The sequence below is a fragment of the Petaurus breviceps genome, unplaced genomic scaffold, assembly GCF_028583685.1.
Source record: "Petaurus breviceps papuanus isolate PSGF00001 unplaced genomic scaffold, PetGlider_PUasm1.0 90895, whole genome shotgun sequence".
Taxonomy (NCBI): Eukaryota; Metazoa; Chordata; class Mammalia; order Diprotodontia; family Petauridae; genus Petaurus; species Petaurus breviceps.
The window spans coordinates 31,036,709-31,053,982 of NW_027187372.1; the positions used below are offsets into that span (position 1 = coordinate 31,036,709).

Sequence of the window (17,274 nt, forward strand, 5' to 3'; positions counted from 1 at the left end):
ATAAATACTCATTTCCCACCAAAAGGGAAAAGGGAAGGGTTATTTCATTAAACTAGCCACTTAGGGGCCCCTAGTATAGACTTCTAACATCGAAGAAACTTAGCCTTGGAAAAATCTTTAGAGGTAGTCTAGTCCAACTTTATACAGAATCCCCAATAAGAGCTTAACATGTCCACCTTTTATCTCCTGATGGGTTTGACTATCCTAGACCAGCACCAGACATCGCATGGTACAAGAAAGGTGGGGACCTCCCAGCTGGCAAGGTCAAATTTGAAAACTTTAATAAGGCCCTGCGTATCACCAATGTCTCAGAGGAGGACTCTGGGGAATATTTCTGTCTGGCCTCCAACAAGATGGGCAGCATCCGGCACACGATCTCGGTGAGAGTAAAGGGTACGTTGTGTGTATTTCTCATTATGATTATTTTGCCTATCCAACAACTCCTTCCCCCCAACCTTGCCACCTCTACCACTACCACCCCTTATCTTCTGGAGAGTGGAGGGGGGGAGCCACCCAAAACATCATGACCTGTTGAGTATCCATCTACCAACAGGCCATCACTCTGTTCACCACTTTGAATGGATGGGTAGCATGCATGTGTGTGAGCAGGTAAGAGAGACAGACAGACAGAAACACAGAGAGATCTATGCCCTCTTCTCCATAATAGCTGTGGCTCCTCCCCTCATCAGACAGATTTCCCTCTACCATCACCTACCCACCATCACAGCCACAGAGCCTGTTGGCATGTTGTGTTGATATATTTTTTTTTTCATTTTGCATTTTCCTGTTCCTTGGTGTGTTGTCTCTGCCTTGCGATTTTCTCTATATGTATGGGTTAGTGCGATGCTTCTTTTAGGAAAGAGAATGTCATTGATAACCCAGCTAATACAACAAAGGGGCAAGGTTTCATTTCATGCAAACATGGTGAATTCACTGCTCTTGCAAAGATGTAGGCTTGGAATCTTTCTTATAGCAGACTTGCCATGGACTATAGCATTCTATATATATATAGAGAGAGAGCCATCCACACTCTTATCCAGCATCCCCTTGGGATCACTTCCTCAAAGTTGCTGGCCAGGGTCAGGAAGGTAGTCCATTAATCGTGGCATAGTGTTTCTTGGTTTGAAGACAGTTAGTCTCATTGGTGCCACAAGCACCACAAGCAAAATCCAAAGGTGAAAGGAACCAGCAAAAAGGAAACCAGATGAGGATCTATTTGGGGCAGCTAAGACCCTACCCCAAAGAAAGCTGAGAAACTATCCAAAGAGAGCCAAGGTGACCTTGCAAATAAAGACCCAGACCAACCAGCTTAATGCATGTTCATGCATCCTATATCCTATGTAGACATGCCAAATCACTGTTGTGTGCCATCCGGTCCTCTAACCAAAGATCTGTTTGCAGATTGAATATTGTCAATAAAGGTGGGACCAGGTCAGCACAGGGAGAGCCAGGCTGCAGTTTAAATAGCAGTATTCACAGTCCTGGGCTTCCACCCTGGAAGAGCCATTGTCTTGGTTTTCCTATTCCTTCCCCATCCCATCTGACTGTCTGGCCTATGGCTATCCTTGTCTTCCAGCCGCCCCCTATTGGCTAGATGAACCCAAGAACCTTATCCTGGCCCCAGGTGAAGACGGGAGGCTGGTGTGTCGGGCCAATGGGAATCCCAAGCCCACCATCCAGTGGCTGGTGAATGGGGATCCTTTGGAAGGTAAGGTGATATGGTATCTCTCCCAGCCTAGTATTCAGAACCGTATTTTGCCCTCATCAGACCACATCTATAATATTGTGCTCAGTTCTAGACACCACATCATTTAATGAAGACTTTGACAAGTCAGAGAGGGAAATGACCGAGATATTGAGGGGATGGAAGGCTACACATAAGAGAAGGAACTGGGTCTAACCTGTTTAGTCTGGCAAAGAGCAGACTTTGGGGGAACATGATAGAATGTTAGCATGATAGCAGATAGTCTACAGTTATTTTAAGATTTGTCATATAGTAGAGGGATTAGACTTGTAAACCCTAGAATTCAGAACTCATAATGGTGGGTAGAGGTTGCAGAGGCAGATTTGAGCTTGATTTAAAGAAAAGTTTCCCAACAAGTACACTTGTCCCATTCTCCAGTCCCCTTCCCCTCTGTCCCCAACCAGAGAATCTTAGCCAAAATTATTGTGCCCTCTCTTTAGAGGTAGTTTATCCCTCCTCACCAGAGGCCTTCAGGCCAAGGCTGGTTGACCAATGGTTGGGAATGTACATCAGACACAAGGCATTACCTCCTATATGAAACCTTTCTTAATCTCGCCAACTGCTAGGTTCTCCCCTGCCCCATATCCCCTTGTATCCATTTGTATATATTAATGTATGCACATATTATCCCCCCCAAAATATGTAGGTTCCTTGAGGGCAGCCATTTTTTCTGTTTTGTCTTTGCAGTGCCTAAAACCCTGCCTAACACCTAGTAGATAATTAATAAAAGTTGATTGATAGATTGAATTTTAGCTACATTTAGTACTATAACACCCTGCCCCAACCTCCTGGCACATGGTATTGATGAGAATTTAATCAGAAACTTAAAGACTGCCAAACAGACTCTTCCATTCCCCAGGCCAGAATGGCCTTAGATGCCCCATCCACTTCCTGGTCACTTTAGCTGATCAGTGAGACATAGTAATACTAGACAGGCTTCTACCAACACACACACACACACACACACCCTCTGTGATGCGGCCCCTGTAGTAAATTAAACCTAACAGAGACTGTTAAAAACATATCCATCATGAGTTTTCCCCTACAGTTCACCAAGAAATTCCATTTCTTCACATATCTGTTGGGGAGAGTGTGAGTGTCTAGTCTTCATTTCTCCTGAGGGCAGAATACAAGAGGAAATGTTATCCAGCACCACAAAGGATTTAGGCAGAAGTTATTGACTTTTTTTGTGTTGTGGACCCCTTTGATGGTCTTGTGAAACCTATAGACTTCTTCTTTTTAACTGAATAAAATAAATAGGATTACAGAGGAAAACAATTATATGAAAATACAGTTGTTAAATTTTTATTTTAAGTTCACAGTCCCCAGGTCATAAACCCCAGGTTTAGGGTTGAATTTAGGGAAGACAGTCCCAGGAAGAGTTGATAGGCAGTAATTGAAGTCATCCTGGGAAAGGAAACTCAGAGGTGCATCTAAAGCACAAAGGGGTTTAAGTGACTTGCCCAAGTTAACAGAGTATCTGGGGCATAATTCAAATGAACTCTGGTCTTCCTAACTCCAAGTCCAGTGTACCAGATGGCCTTCAAGATCCCTCACAGTTGGATGCTATGGTGTCATAGCATTTCCTGACAGAGATCCTCGTTTATTTACTCAGAGCAAGGGGCCTATAAAACGAGCCCTAGCGGATGAATGAGCTCTTTTTGCTGCAGGATCCAAATTCAGATTTCAGAGCACTATATCATCCTCTAGATCAAACAATAGGTGTGGCCATCTGTAAAATGGAAGGTGCCCCTCTCACCAATTTTCTGCATTCTCATGGCACTTTGATGTTAAAGGCAGCAACTATCTCTGTCCCTCTGCTTTGCTGATAAATAAATCTGACACCCAGGACCTGTGATGAAGGGTCAGCCTTAGAAATATCACCTGCCACTCTTACTGAGGAAGCAGATGGCTCTGAGCACTTAGGGGAGATTGATGATAGGGGAGATCAATTCTATGGACCTTCTAGAGCTGGCAGGCAAGGAATGGATGGCAGTGGAGCCTTTTTATGGCTAGTGATGGGAGGGATGGGGAGGGGGTGCTGACCTGGTCTGAATTCAGCTTTTGCTGATTCTCCAGTCTCTGAGCTCAGAATAGCTGTCTGGAGAGCGGCGCCTGGGAGGCCAGACTCCTGGGTCCCTGCACACAGCTCTGCTTCCATCCAGGTCTGTGTCAAAGCCTAGGACAAGTTATCTGATTCCCATGCACCAACTCATCCAGTAACTGAATTTTTCTGTTTGAAAGTCTTATGAGTGACTGGCAGGGTTGACTCTAGGTTATTATGGGAGACTGCCACCTCATATAATAACTTTTATAAAATAGCAACAATCACAAAAGTTTCTGTAGAACTTTTATTTCTGAAATGAGTTTTCTCTCTTCACAGAATCCCTAAAAGGGATTGTGATCATGCTCCATTCTTATAATTAAAGGAAATGAGAAATTAAGAGACTTGTAAGAAGGTAATATAGGGAGGTAGAGATATAGCTGGGCCCCCAGGCTCCTCACTCCACTCCCTTCACACTGCTGCTTTTCTATAGAACAAAGTGGGTAGATATAATAAGTCACAGAGGGCTTATTCTTTTTTCTTAAACATAACCGTTTACTGAACAGCAGGGCAAAGGAACTATCACTGCAGGTATTCCTATCTTAAAGGAAATATATAAATAATAAATGCATTATAATCTGCACATAAACATATGTCTTCCATCAATGCACTTGGTGTCTATTGGAGAGAGTGGACAAGTTTGCAAAACCTGCCAATGTGGGATTGTGACTGATGAAACCCCATGTGCTCAAGGTTACTCATAAACTATGGTATCTTACATTTTGGTATCCCAGATGGATTATTCTTAAGGAGCCCAGATTTAATCATGATTATCATCATAATAGTAATAATATCATTTATGTAACACTTTGGGGCAGCTAGATGACATAGTAGATAGAGGGCTGGGCCTGGAGTCTGGAAGACTCATCTTCCTGAGTTCAAATACAGCCTTAGACACTTACCAGCTGTGTGACCCTGGGCAAGTTACCTAACCCTGTTTGCCTCAGTCTCCTCATCTGTAAAATGAGCTTGAGAAGGAAATGACAACCCATTGCAATGTCTTTGCCAAGAAAACCCCAAATGGGGTCATGGAGAGTTGGATATGACTGAAAATGAGTGAATTTACAACACTCCAAGGTTTCTGTAGCATTTCACATGTATTATTTCATTTGATCATCACAACAACCTGGGGAGATAAGATGCCATTATGATCCCCATTTTACAGATGAGAAAACTGAAGCAGTCAGATTAAGTGATCTCCCCAGGATCGTGCAGTTAGTAAAAGTCTAACCAGGTTTGAATTAAAGTCTTCCTAACTCCAGTACTCTTCTAGCTACGTTCATGATCAATGCAGCTAATGAAAGAAAGTGGAAGAAGCTGTAGGATGCATCCCAGCAGGCAATACAAATTTGCACCTAATACCTACAAGACATGACATGCTAACTGGAATTATGCATTAGAGGCTCACTGTCTTTCATGAACTGATATGTGGCAAACCCCCATATTATAAATACAGACCTAAAATACTCTTGTGGACACCTGACTAATGTGGAAATATGTTTAATATGCTTGTACATTGTATAGCCTTTATCAGATTACATGTCATCTTGGGGATGGGGAAAGGGAGAGAGGGAGAAAAAAAATCTGGAACTCAAAACCTTTAAAAAGTGAATGTAGAAAAATAAATTTAAAAATACTCTTGTGGGCTCAACCAATAAACCGTATTAAAGTTGGAGCATGGTCACAGACCCAATTGGTGCCCACAAGCTCCTGCATACATCGTTGATCCATGAAAACTGAAGAACAACCTGTTTAACAGATGTTTCCTCCATTTCTTCATGAATCAGTTGAGAATAAAAATAGCGCCTAGCTCCCAGGATCCCCAGATCCCAGAGGATCCCCTGAGATAGCACATATAAGGTGATTTGTAAGCCCAAGTGCTATTTAATGTTAACTACTGTTATGGTTATTCAATGTCACTACCAATGTCAGTACCAAATCCTCAGTCTCCAAGCTATATGAATAGAAGGGTTTTTTTTTTTCAAATATAAAGGGGTGTTGGACTTTGAACTAGAGTGCAGGGCTTTCTATTAAAATAGAAAGAGGCAAAGTCAAATTCCTGGGGGGAGCAGATGGAGGTAAACCTGCCCTCCACTGCAGTTGTCCCCAAGATGCCTTCCAGGAGCCTACAGAACAGAAGCTGACATCCCAGTATTTTATTCAACTACAAAAAGCCGTTTTTTTCTCCACCTGGGCAGTGGTCCATAGAACATTGAATATGAAAGAAAATCAGCAGGAAGACAACCTGTCCCAGGACTGCTTCTGTCTGAGCTCCATCAAACAAGATGAGAAAAATGTAATAACAGTAGTTGGAGCAGGAGAGCAACTTTTCCCTGGACCATTTCTGTATGTGCTCCAACCAAAATGATGAAAAGAATGCGGTGAAGAACAAGCATAATGATAATGATCCACATTTGTGTGATGCCCCGAGGTTTGCAGAATGCTATTATCACTACCCTATGCGATAGATGGGTAGCTAGATGGTGCCATGATGCATAGAGTGCCTGGCCTGGAGTCGGGAAGACTCATTTTGAGTTCAGATCTGGCCTCAGATACTTATTAGCTGTGTGTCCCTGGACAAGTCACTTCACCCTGTTTGCCTCAGTTTCCTCATCTGTAAAATGGACCAGAGAAGGAAAGCAAACCACTCCAGTATTTTTGCCAAGAAAACCCCCAAATGGGGTCACAAAGAGTCAGACTTGACTGAAACAACTGAACAACAAATGAGCAATATTCTCACTTTACAGTTGAGAAAAAAAAATAAACTGATATTTTAAGTGACCTGTCCAAGATCACATTACTAGGTATGTTTGAGGTGAGACTTGAGTTTAGGGTTCCTAGTTCCAAGTCATTCTAGCCTCTGTATCACATTTCCTTTCCATATAAGACTAAATGCTCTGAAAAACATCTTGAGTGATCTGGGGCTCTTGTCTCTTCACCAGTCTACTAGCAGAATCATTAGCTTAGAGCTGGAAGGATTCTCACAGGCCACCTCATCCAGCCTCCTCATTTGCAAGATAAGGAAACTGAGGCCGTGAAGGTGATGTGACTTGCCATGGACATGCAGCTAGCTAGTGTCAGAGCTAGAATTCAAACCCGGATCCTTTGTCTCCAGATCCATCCTTGTACGGCCCATGCTATTTCCATTTTGGTCACTTTTCATACTTTTAAAATTACATTATCTAGCCAGCTTCTTACAATCCCCTTCTAAGAATGGTTGGATTAGGATTATTATTCTTACTTGACAAATTAAGGAACTAACACTTGGACTGGGGCAGTGATGTCCCCAAGATCACAGAGGTTTAGCAGAACCAGAACTTCATTCCCAGCCCATTGTTCTTTCCACTACACCACAGAGATCCCCGTGCCCATGACCCCCAACATCACCAGCTCTTCCTTCATGGGAACCTCTTTTCTTCATCCATAGCGGCGCCTGCCAACCCAAGTCGTGAGGTAGCTGGAGACACCATCATATTCCGGGACACTCAGATTGGCAGCAGTGCAGTGTACCAATGTAACGCATCCAACGATCATGGTTACCTTCTAGCCAATGCCTTCGTCAGTGTTCTGGGTGAGTATACAGAGGATGCCTAGGAGAGTGTGTGAGCAGCGGGGAAAGAGGGTGATCTTGTTGGCATGGGAGCGCTGGGTGAGCCAACCTCTGTTCCCTTTTCTTTTTGTCCTCAGTTACAGTGACATCATCCTTGTGCTTAGTTATTTCATAGAAGAGAAAAAGATGGTCCCTTATCTTCTAAGAGGGAATCAGACCAGCATAGTTCTGAGCTGTTTGGTGATTGGGTTAGATAAGAGATGAATGAGAGAGTATATGTGAGATTTTTCTGGATTAGGGAGAGAATTCTGCATTCCCACTAAAGGGAGATTTGAGTAGACAGATGTGTGCAGAGTTACTTCAGCCATGAAAATAAGCATTAGTCTACTGTCCACCCTTATGAATATGGGATAGTGAATGTATCTTGCCATTTTAAGTCTTTGGGCATTATATCTTTTTTTTTTTTTTTTGCTTTTTGGAAGGGGAAAGAAGGGCAATTGGGGTTAAGTGACTTGCCCAAGGTCACACGGCTAGTGTTATGTGTCTGAGGTCGGATTTGAACTCAGGTCCTCCTGACTCCAGGGTCAGTTTTCTATTCACTGCACCACCTATCCACCCCTGTGTTGTATCTCTTAATCTGGGTATTGGCACCAGAGCCTAGGATCGAAGAATAACTCTGAATGTGTTTTCTATAATCACTGCAGAAAGTGAAAGGAGGAAAGAGAGAAATAACTGGAAGGGTTCATGGACTTTAGAACAAAAAGGTACTAGGGGTATATCATTCAGTATTTAGTACTGACTAATTCTGTAAAAGCAGAGGCAGTGAATGGAGAGATGGTCTTGAAGCCAGGAATCTCCCTGACCTGTACTAGCTTTGTGATCCTAGACAAGTCACCTTACCTCAACCAACCTGCCCTGGTAGAGGGAGCTCCCTTACCTGGGAGTTCTCTATACTGATGAAATCATAGTCTAGTCTATTCCTAATTTTGGAAAATTGGATTGAATACTATGGCGACACCTTATCCAATTCTCACCTGAAAGGCTCCTTCGAGTTGGTGAAATTGATGAAGGAAGGTACATGGGTACATGGGAGATGAGAGGTTGGTCCAAGATGAAGGATTGTCCTCCCACCCCTCCAAAAAAGGGTCCAAGAAGAAAGGAGCCAGTTGCCCCAGCAGTCTCAAACAGGTGCACTCTGGGTTTCAGATGTGCCCCCTCGGATGTTGTCTCCTCGGAACCAGCTCATCAAGGTGATCCATTACAACCGGACTCGGCTGGATTGTCCTTTCTTTGGGTCCCCAATACCCACCCTCCGATGGTAAGCTCTGGTCGTGCCTGGCCCCACCTTCTTTGGGCAGCACTGTCATATATGTCTCCTTTGTAACCCACAATTCCTTGCGTGGGAGGAGTGAGCCCTGAGCAAATACCAAAATTTTTTCTTTAAAACATTGAATTTTAGAGCTGGAAGAGTCTTAGTGACCATCTAATTTTGTCGTACAGAGGAGAAAGCTGAGACTCAGAGAAGGGAAGTAATTTGCTCAAGATCACACAGTGAGTTAGTGACAGAAGCAGGACTAGAGTCAGGTCTCTTGACTCCCAGCTGATCTCTCTCTGTTCTTTCTGTTGTACCATGATATTCCCCTGTGGGCTGGTTACTTGTTTCTCCCTTCCCTATCCCTAGCTACCCTTTCCACCTCCTGCCTCATTATGCTGTGGTCTCTTTTGCTGTGTTGCGAGGTTTAAGAATGGGCAGGGGAGCAACCTGGATGGTGGCAACTACCAAGTCCATGAGAATGGCAGCTTGGAAATGACCATGGCCCGAAAAGAAGACCAAGGCATCTATACTTGTGTGGCCACCAACATCCTGGGCAAAGCAGAGAACCAAGTCCGCCTGGAGGTCAAAGGTAGAGTCAGATGGGAAGACTGTGTCTATGTTAAGTGCTCCTGGGGAATGTCAGCCTTGCTTACTGATGAGTGAACCCCAAGGATCTGTCCCAAGCCCTCTGTCTACACTCTCTATCTTGGCAAACTCATCAAGTCCCATGGATTCAGCTGCCACCTCCAGTCCCATATCGCCAACTGCTTTTTGAGCATCTCTAACTGGATATCTCATAGGCATCTCAAACTCAACATTTCCAAAATAGAATTCATTGTCTCTACCCAGAAACCATCCCTTCTTCCAAATTTTCCCATTTCTCTTAAGTGCACTACTATCCTTCAAGTCACCTGAGTTTGCAAGCTCACAGCCACCCTCAAGTCTTCTCTCTCTCTCCCTCACCTCTCACATTTAATCAGTTGCCAAGTCTTGACAATTTTATCTCCCCAATACATCCGACATCTGTGTCCTTCTCTCACTAATCCAGCCATCGCCTAATTCAGACCTTCATCACCTCTCACCTAACCATTACAATAGTGTCCTAATTGTACTTCCTGGCTTTAATTTCTCCCTCCTCCAATCAACCCTACACACAACCATAGTCCCAAAATCTAGGCCTTCCCATGTCACTCAAGAATCTCTTTGGTTCTCCCTTACCTCTAGGATAACATGAAAATACCTGTTTACCTTTTAAAGCCTTTAACTATCTTTCTCCAGCCTACTTTTCTAGGCTTATTACACAGTTTCTGTTCCATACACATGACATCCAAGACACATTGGCCTATTTACCACTCCTTGAACATGACATTTCATATCCCATGTCATGCCTTTGCCTGTCTCCCATGCCTAGGATGCCCTCCCTCCTTACTTCTGCCTCATAGAATTTCAAGCTTCCTTCAAAGCTCCAATCAAATGCCACCTGCTGCACTGTAGAAGCTTTAGGAAGCCTACTCTTATCCCCACCCCATCCCCCAGGTGCTCATGCCCTCCCCTGGGAAATGACTTTGCACGTATTTTATATTCATGTTTGCACATGTTATCTCCCCCTAGAAGATGTAAGTTTCTTGAGGGCAGGGACAATTTCATTTTTGTTTTATTTTGAGCATCCAGAACAGTGCCTGGCAAATAGTAGATACTTAATAAATGCTTGTTGAATTGAATCAAGGCCAAATTGGAGATATAGCTACTGGATCTCCAATGCCCATGTATGGATGATCTATTTGGGGATTCCTCATTGCAAATATTCAATCCCAGGCCACCTTCCCTCACCCTGAAACAAGTCTGAGCTCTTTCCCTCAGCCAATGGTATGGGTTCCAGGAATGCAGACTCATTATGTTATTGTAGGCCAAATAGAATTAGGAAGAAAAATCTGCTATTCCCAACTGAACCTCAGAAAGAAGAAAGAGAAATAGCCAAATATAAATTATTTTTGAATTGTCCACTATTCTGGACAATGTTGTGATCCCCCTCCATTAATACAGATATCCAGGAGTTGGCTAAATTTGATTTCTTCCAACCTATGTGACAGGCCTGAGGCTCTAGGGCAGTTTGTGATCCTGAGGATGGTGGGCCAATGGGCTTCTTGTACTTCCCCACAGACCCCACCCGGATAATTCGGGTGCCTGAAGACCAGGTGGTCAAGAGAGGTTCAAACGTCGTGTTGGAGTGTCGAGTGAAGCATGACCCCACCCTGAAGCTTACAGTCAACTGGCTGAAGGATGATGAGCCGCTCTACATTGGAAACAGGTCCCCCATTCCTCCCTCCTGCTTCTTGGGCCAGATTGAGTGGCCTTCTCCCCATCCAACTTTACACTAAATTCCTACTAGATTCTCCAAGGATATGCCAGCAGACTACAAACTCTAGCAGGCTTGACCATGCTGGAAAGTCTTCAAATGTAAATCTAGCAACAGCCCTCAGTGTCTATTTCCTGAGAATCAGCCTACTAAGTTCAAAGATATTCATCAGCACAAGGTTGGGACATTGACTAAGGTATAGAATGGTTGCTATCTGAAATGGGGGAGGAAATATTAACTCCTGCCTTCCTCTGATAAACTCAGGGATCTTTGAAATGTTGAGGTTTCTGTTTGGGGGACACATGGTATGTAACTCAATGATAAACATCCAGTGTCACAGGTTCACTGAAGGATCCTTAGGATAAATATTATTAGATTCTGTTGTACCTCACTATGAACCACTGTCACCTCTCCCTCTTTCACTCTCTCTCCCTCTTCATTCTTTCTCTTTCTTTTGATCTCTCTCTTCCCCTCCTCTCTTTTCCTTCTCTATCCTTCACTCTTTACTCTCTCTTGCCCCTCTCTCTTCCCTGTCTCTCCCTCTTCATTCTTTCTTTCTTTTGATCTCCATCTTCCTCCCCTCTCTTTCTCCCTCTTTGCTCTCTCTTTCCTCTTTCTCTTCCCTGTTTCTCCCTCTATTTTTCGTTTCCATTCTTTTTTTTCCTCATTATTTCTCATTCTCGCCTCTTTCTCTTGCTTCTCCCTCTTTTTCTCCTGTATTCTTCTCTCTTGCCATTATTTTCTTCCTCTTTGTTCCTTTTTTCATGATCTTCCTTTTCGCTTTCCTCCTTTGTCTCATGTCTGTGAATCAGCGATCCTCATCAGCATACCTTAGTACTATTTGATGTTTCGCTAAGGACACAATTTCCAGCATCTCAGACCCCCTAGCAGTGCCCCTATCCTCCAGTAGAGGGCAGGGTTGACCAAAGTCATCTTCTAGAATGACTATTCAAGCCATCCTTGGATTATTTGGTTTGTTTAATTATCTGGACCTCTTAATAGTGGGGAGTCTGTAGCTCAGCTTGTCATTGCAGCTTTTCTCTTCTTAACCATCTTGGGGCCAGGAATCTCAGGGATTACTGAGTCTTATATGACAAGCCGAACTGCCCTGCAGGGTTTTTTATTGTTCTTGCTGGCTCCTACTGGTAACTGTCCAGAATCAGATCCCCTTGGAGTAAGTTTCTTTCTCCTCAACTAACCATCCCTCTTTGTACCAAGGCCTCTTATTACTGTATAGTACTCAGGCCCTTTTCAGGTACTTAACTGATGATGATAATTATTCCCTTAAAATATCTATAGTATCCTTTTCCCAAAAACTTCAATGGTAGATATTCTTATGTCTAGAGGTAATTATATATTCAACTCAGAGCTAGACCTGACTCTACCCCAAGCTGAGAGGAGATGCAAGCCTAGAAAAAAAAATTTAAGGTTTATCGTGGGCTGGAGGTGTGAGAAGTGAGAGCATAAGATCATAATTTTAGAATTGGAAGGCACCTCAGAGACCAAGAAATCCAAACTATTCATTGTACATGAGGCCTCCAAAAGCTAAATAACTTACCCAAAGTCACCCAGGGAGTAAATAGAGCCGGGATTAGAATTCAGGTCCTGACTCCAAATTCAGCAGGTTCCACTGTACCACATTGCCTCTCAATGATGAATCAACAAGTATTTATTGTAGGCCTACTGTATGCTTGGTATAGAATAGGCTCCCTGCCTCCAGGAAGTCTAATGGGGGAGGTTAGACTAATTTCATGAAACATAGCAGAGAACAGTACTAGGTAAGATGCAGATGAGGGTGAAACAATATAGGCTATAAGGGTTCAGAGGAGAGCAGTTTGAGCCTAACTAACCAGGGAAGGGCTTTATGGGGGGGAAAGTGGTCCTTGGAGCCAGACCTCCACTGTTGGCTTTGGAAAGAAGGAGGAGCAGGGGGATGGCATTTCATTGTGCTTGACATCATGTCAAAATGTGAAAATGAAAAAAAGAAGTGAAAATGAAGGTGGGATTTGGGGGACGGTGAATAAGGTCAGGGTGGCTATGGCCATTCTTGCCCAAACCATCTTGGTTTCCTCTTTTTAATTTTGACTTTAAACAGTTAAAATAATATTTGCCACTTTCCCCTTAACCGCCTCCAAAAAAAGACAGAGATTTGAACTCAGCACCTGGAAGAAAATTGGCATTTGAGTTTAGTTCTTATTTCCCTCTCTAGGAAGGAAGGAAACTTTCTCCTTAAGCTCAACCCCTCATAATGCCTAGTTACTTGCCTCCCTCCCTATATCTCCTACCCCTCCTTTTCAGGATGAAGAAGGAAGAGGACACCCTCACCATCTTTGGTGTAACAGACCGGGACCAAGGAAGCTACACCTGTATGGCCAGCACAGAGCTTGACCGAGACATAGCCAAGGCCTATCTCACCGTGCTAGGTAACTGCCCCTGTGTTTAGCGTAACTGGTCACCCTTTCCCACTCCATCATACACTTACACACACGGGCCAGCTTCAGAGAGCATGCCCACATTCAGTAAGGTCCAATTAAATATAAGAACTGTTTGATGTAGCAACAAGGAAGCCAACACTTTCAGAACATCTAAAGTAAACTAAAGGATACTGCAAAACCCAATATTGATTCGCTGAACGATTAGCTTCCCCAGTGATTAAGTGATCACTGACTGGTACAGAGAAGGTGGGGAGGGTTTTTTTCCTTTGCTTTGTTTCCCATATCTTACAGCTAACCCTATATAACTAAGCTGATTGACTATTAAACAGCCTTTAATTGAAGGAAGAATGGATTCTGGGTTTGTCCATTTACCTTGCCCTCCCATCTCTACCCTGTTTTCAACTGGAACTTCCTAAAACCCCTCAGAGCCAATCTCTGCTCATCCTTTCCACTACTACTCTAATCCAACGTGCTGATGGAGTACATTTTCCTGGAAGGGTAATCCCCCTGGAAAGGAAGTCATCAACTGCATTGTCTTTCAAGTTTTCTTCATGGATGTCTCCCGATGTTGGTCTCTCTGCCGACTCAGAGTCCTTCTGTCACCCCCTAATGGAGGTGACCAAAGGCTACTGGTGGTATGCCCTCAGCCTCACTATCCTCATCTGTAAAATGGAGTTAATGATCACACCTGCCACACTCCCTGGGGTTTTATGCACTCAGTCTGTTAAGACTGTCCTTAGTCCTCCCTGCAGGGATGATGGGGGCCCTGAGGCCTTCAGCATGAGAACAGCTCTGCCCAACTGGGAAGAGACAAGATCTGGATACCTGTTTGTCTCCCTCTAGAACAACTTAAACAATACCACTAACCTGGTTAACCTGTCTTACCTTTGCAGCTGCTCAGGTTGCTCCAACTAACCGTATGACTCCCCTGCCCAAAGGTAACTGGTAGTAATCTCAGTAGATTCCCCACTGTCACCCTCTCTAAGAGATAGGGAAAGTGGGCTTGGTGGGAGGAGGGAGAGTGGGAGGATGGGAGATGGGGGGAGGGGATTTGGTCTGCCCTAGTTTTAGGGAGGGAATGTCTCATTCTCACCCCTCTTTAGGCCTCTGTTTCCATCTTTCTGTGCATATTCTCTCCTGTCTACTCCAGGTTCCCCTTGTCCCTAACCTATACATAGCCTTACGTCCTCCATAAGCCTTGGATCGCTTTTAGAAACAACCCTTTATACTGTCCTCAAAGCCCCAGGCTCCAAAAGGCTTTTCCCATCCCTGGCCGTATCCCTTAGGTGAACCCTATCTCCTCTCTTCCCCAGTTTCTCACTCAGGCTCATTCTATTCTACAAGCATTAATGGAAGGTCACTGAGAGCAGAGTATTGTGCTAGGCAGTGAAGGAGATATATAGCTGACAGGTGTGATCCCTGCCTTCTTAGACCTTATAGACTAATGGGGATATTATATATGTGTGTGTATATATATATGTGTATATACATATATGTATATGCATGTATGTACACACATGCATATATGTATATGTAATGTGTGTGATATAATGTGTTACTTCTATATAAGTATTATATATAATATATGCCATATATGATATACACACAGACATTCTACACACAGATGTGTATATATACATAGGTGTATAGACACATCTATAGCTAACTGAAGCAGACATTGGAGACAAGGCAGAGAGCTTGGGGAGACCCCTGTGCAGCCTTTCTTATTTCACTTTACCTTCCCTACTCCGTACAGCACAACTTCACCTACCCCTCACCCCCCCAATCACACTGCACTCTGTAACACAGAAGGCAGGGGAAAGAAGGGAGACTTAGAGACAAAGGAGACAGTTTCAAAACCTGGTTCTAGCACTTACTAGTGGTATGTGCAGCAAGTTCATTTACCTCTCTGAGACTCAGTTTCCCCAACTATAAAATGGGGGAAGGGGATCCAGGGGTTTGTAGTAATACCAATCAGATGAGATAAAATTCTCTACCCCAATATCCCAAAGTGCTCTGCAAAGCTTAAATCTATGTAAACATCACCTATTATTATTAACAGCTAATGAGAAGGAAGCATCCAGATACCTAGATTGTTCTAACCACTATTATTAATGCCTGCTGTTGCTGAAGCAAGAGCAGCATGGTCTGATTCCTTGAGACCATGCAGGGCAGACACTCCTTCACCCCCCAGAATGAAGGTGTTCCCAGTGTAGACTTCAACCAAACGGTTGTATTAATGGTGTCCTCGGCTAAGCAGCCTCAGAACTCCCTCGAGTGACTTTCTGTCTCCTTCCTCCCTCTCTGTACCTATCATCTGAGTGGTTTGCCAATCTCAGAATTTCTTGCCAGGTGCTCGCTTTACTGACTCTCCTGTACTGTCCTAATTCAGCAGAAGGAGATATTGTTAGATGGCCAGGAAGAGTGATTTTTCCCCTAGGGAGAATTACATTATATCCTAGCACCACCATCCATACTCCTCCCCTTCCTTCATCCATTCCCATGGCCCAGTTTTATCATCAGGGACTATGTGAAAAGGGTCAGATGCAGCAACTCTTAAGACTTTACCAGATGTGGAGCCTCTAAAAACATACACTGGGGGTGGGAAGAGAGACGTTCTCATTGTCTCCCTCTTCACAAGGCTCCTAGGTAACACTGTCCTCCCTCTTTGCCTACAACCTTGGTTTTGGTGCTTGGAGGATTACCAAGCCCCCTTTCCATTTCCATAGCTTTAGTTCCTAATGGAGAAGGGCTGGGAGTCTCTACCAAGTACATGATTCTTACACTGACCCAGGAGAACAAACCTAATAGCAATTTCAGCTTGGGGGTGGTTACCTTGAGCCAGTGATGGACCATTCTGCATGCAACAGTAGCTGGGACTGGGGACAGACTGAGAGAGAGGCTAGGCATGGGGAATCATTCCACTAACTCTGAGATACGTGAACATATTTTCTCTCTCTGCTGGCAGAGCGACCAGATCCTCCTCGAGACCTAGAACTGACTGACCTGGAGGAGAGGAGTGTGAGACTGACCTGGATCCCTGGAGATGACAACAACAGCCCCATCACAGGTCAGTGTACAGAAGGTCACTGGTCCTCTGGGTATTGGGCTTCTAATACCAGTCCAGTCTCTCCCTTGCTTCATGAACCCAGGCAAATTAGTGAACCTCTGTAGGTCTGTTTCCCCATCAGTACATTGAGGACAATTATTTTCCAATTCTATTTGTGCCACACCTATGTGGAGCCCTTGAGTTATTCAGAAATGAGGAATGAAGGGATGGCTGGGTGGCACAGTGAGTAGAGCACCTGCCCTGGAGTCAGGAGGATCTGAGTTAAAATCCGGCCTCAGACATTTAACACTTACTAGCTGTGTGACCTTGGGCAAGTCACTTAACTCCAATTGTCCTGCCTTCTCCCCTCCAAAAACAAACAAAAAAGAAATGACAAATGAAAGTGTTATGAATGAAGTTTTTATAAGATCCATCATACCTGTTCCCTATTCAGTTCCTTACTCAGACATCTTCCCAGCTAAAACAGTCTTCCAGAAAAATCCAGCAGAGAGGACATTCTGCCCCAGGTCTGCCACTAACAGAACGTTCTAGGTATTCTGGTACTCTGCGGCCGTTCAGTGGCATAATTGAATGGATTGGTCCATTTCCCAGGCTAGCAGTTCTCAAAGTGTGGTCTGTGGACCCTGGGCATCCCCAATGGCAAGGACAACATTATTTCTGGCCTCAGTATCCCTTGTCATTTTAAAAAATTGAGGATGCC

General features: G+C 44.0%; 1 protein-coding gene across 1 annotated transcript in view; it reads left to right on the top strand.

Annotated features, from left to right (window-relative positions):
* The window catches only part of NFASC (neurofascin), a 98,739-nt gene that overhangs the window by 32,093 nt on the left and 49,372 nt on the right, over positions 1-17,274 (top strand). The window contains exons 7-15 of the mRNA XM_069074661.1: positions 209-393; positions 1,577-1,708; positions 7,276-7,419; positions 8,605-8,716; positions 9,136-9,302; positions 10,874-11,021; positions 13,368-13,492; positions 14,398-14,442; positions 16,473-16,574. Coding sequence (XP_068930762.1) covers positions 209-393; positions 1,577-1,708; positions 7,276-7,419; positions 8,605-8,716; positions 9,136-9,302; positions 10,874-11,021; positions 13,368-13,492; positions 14,398-14,442; positions 16,473-16,574 — 1,160 coding nt within the window. The remainder of the gene's footprint in view (positions 1-208; positions 394-1,576; positions 1,709-7,275; positions 7,420-8,604; positions 8,717-9,135; positions 9,303-10,873; positions 11,022-13,367; positions 13,493-14,397; positions 14,443-16,472; positions 16,575-17,274) is intronic.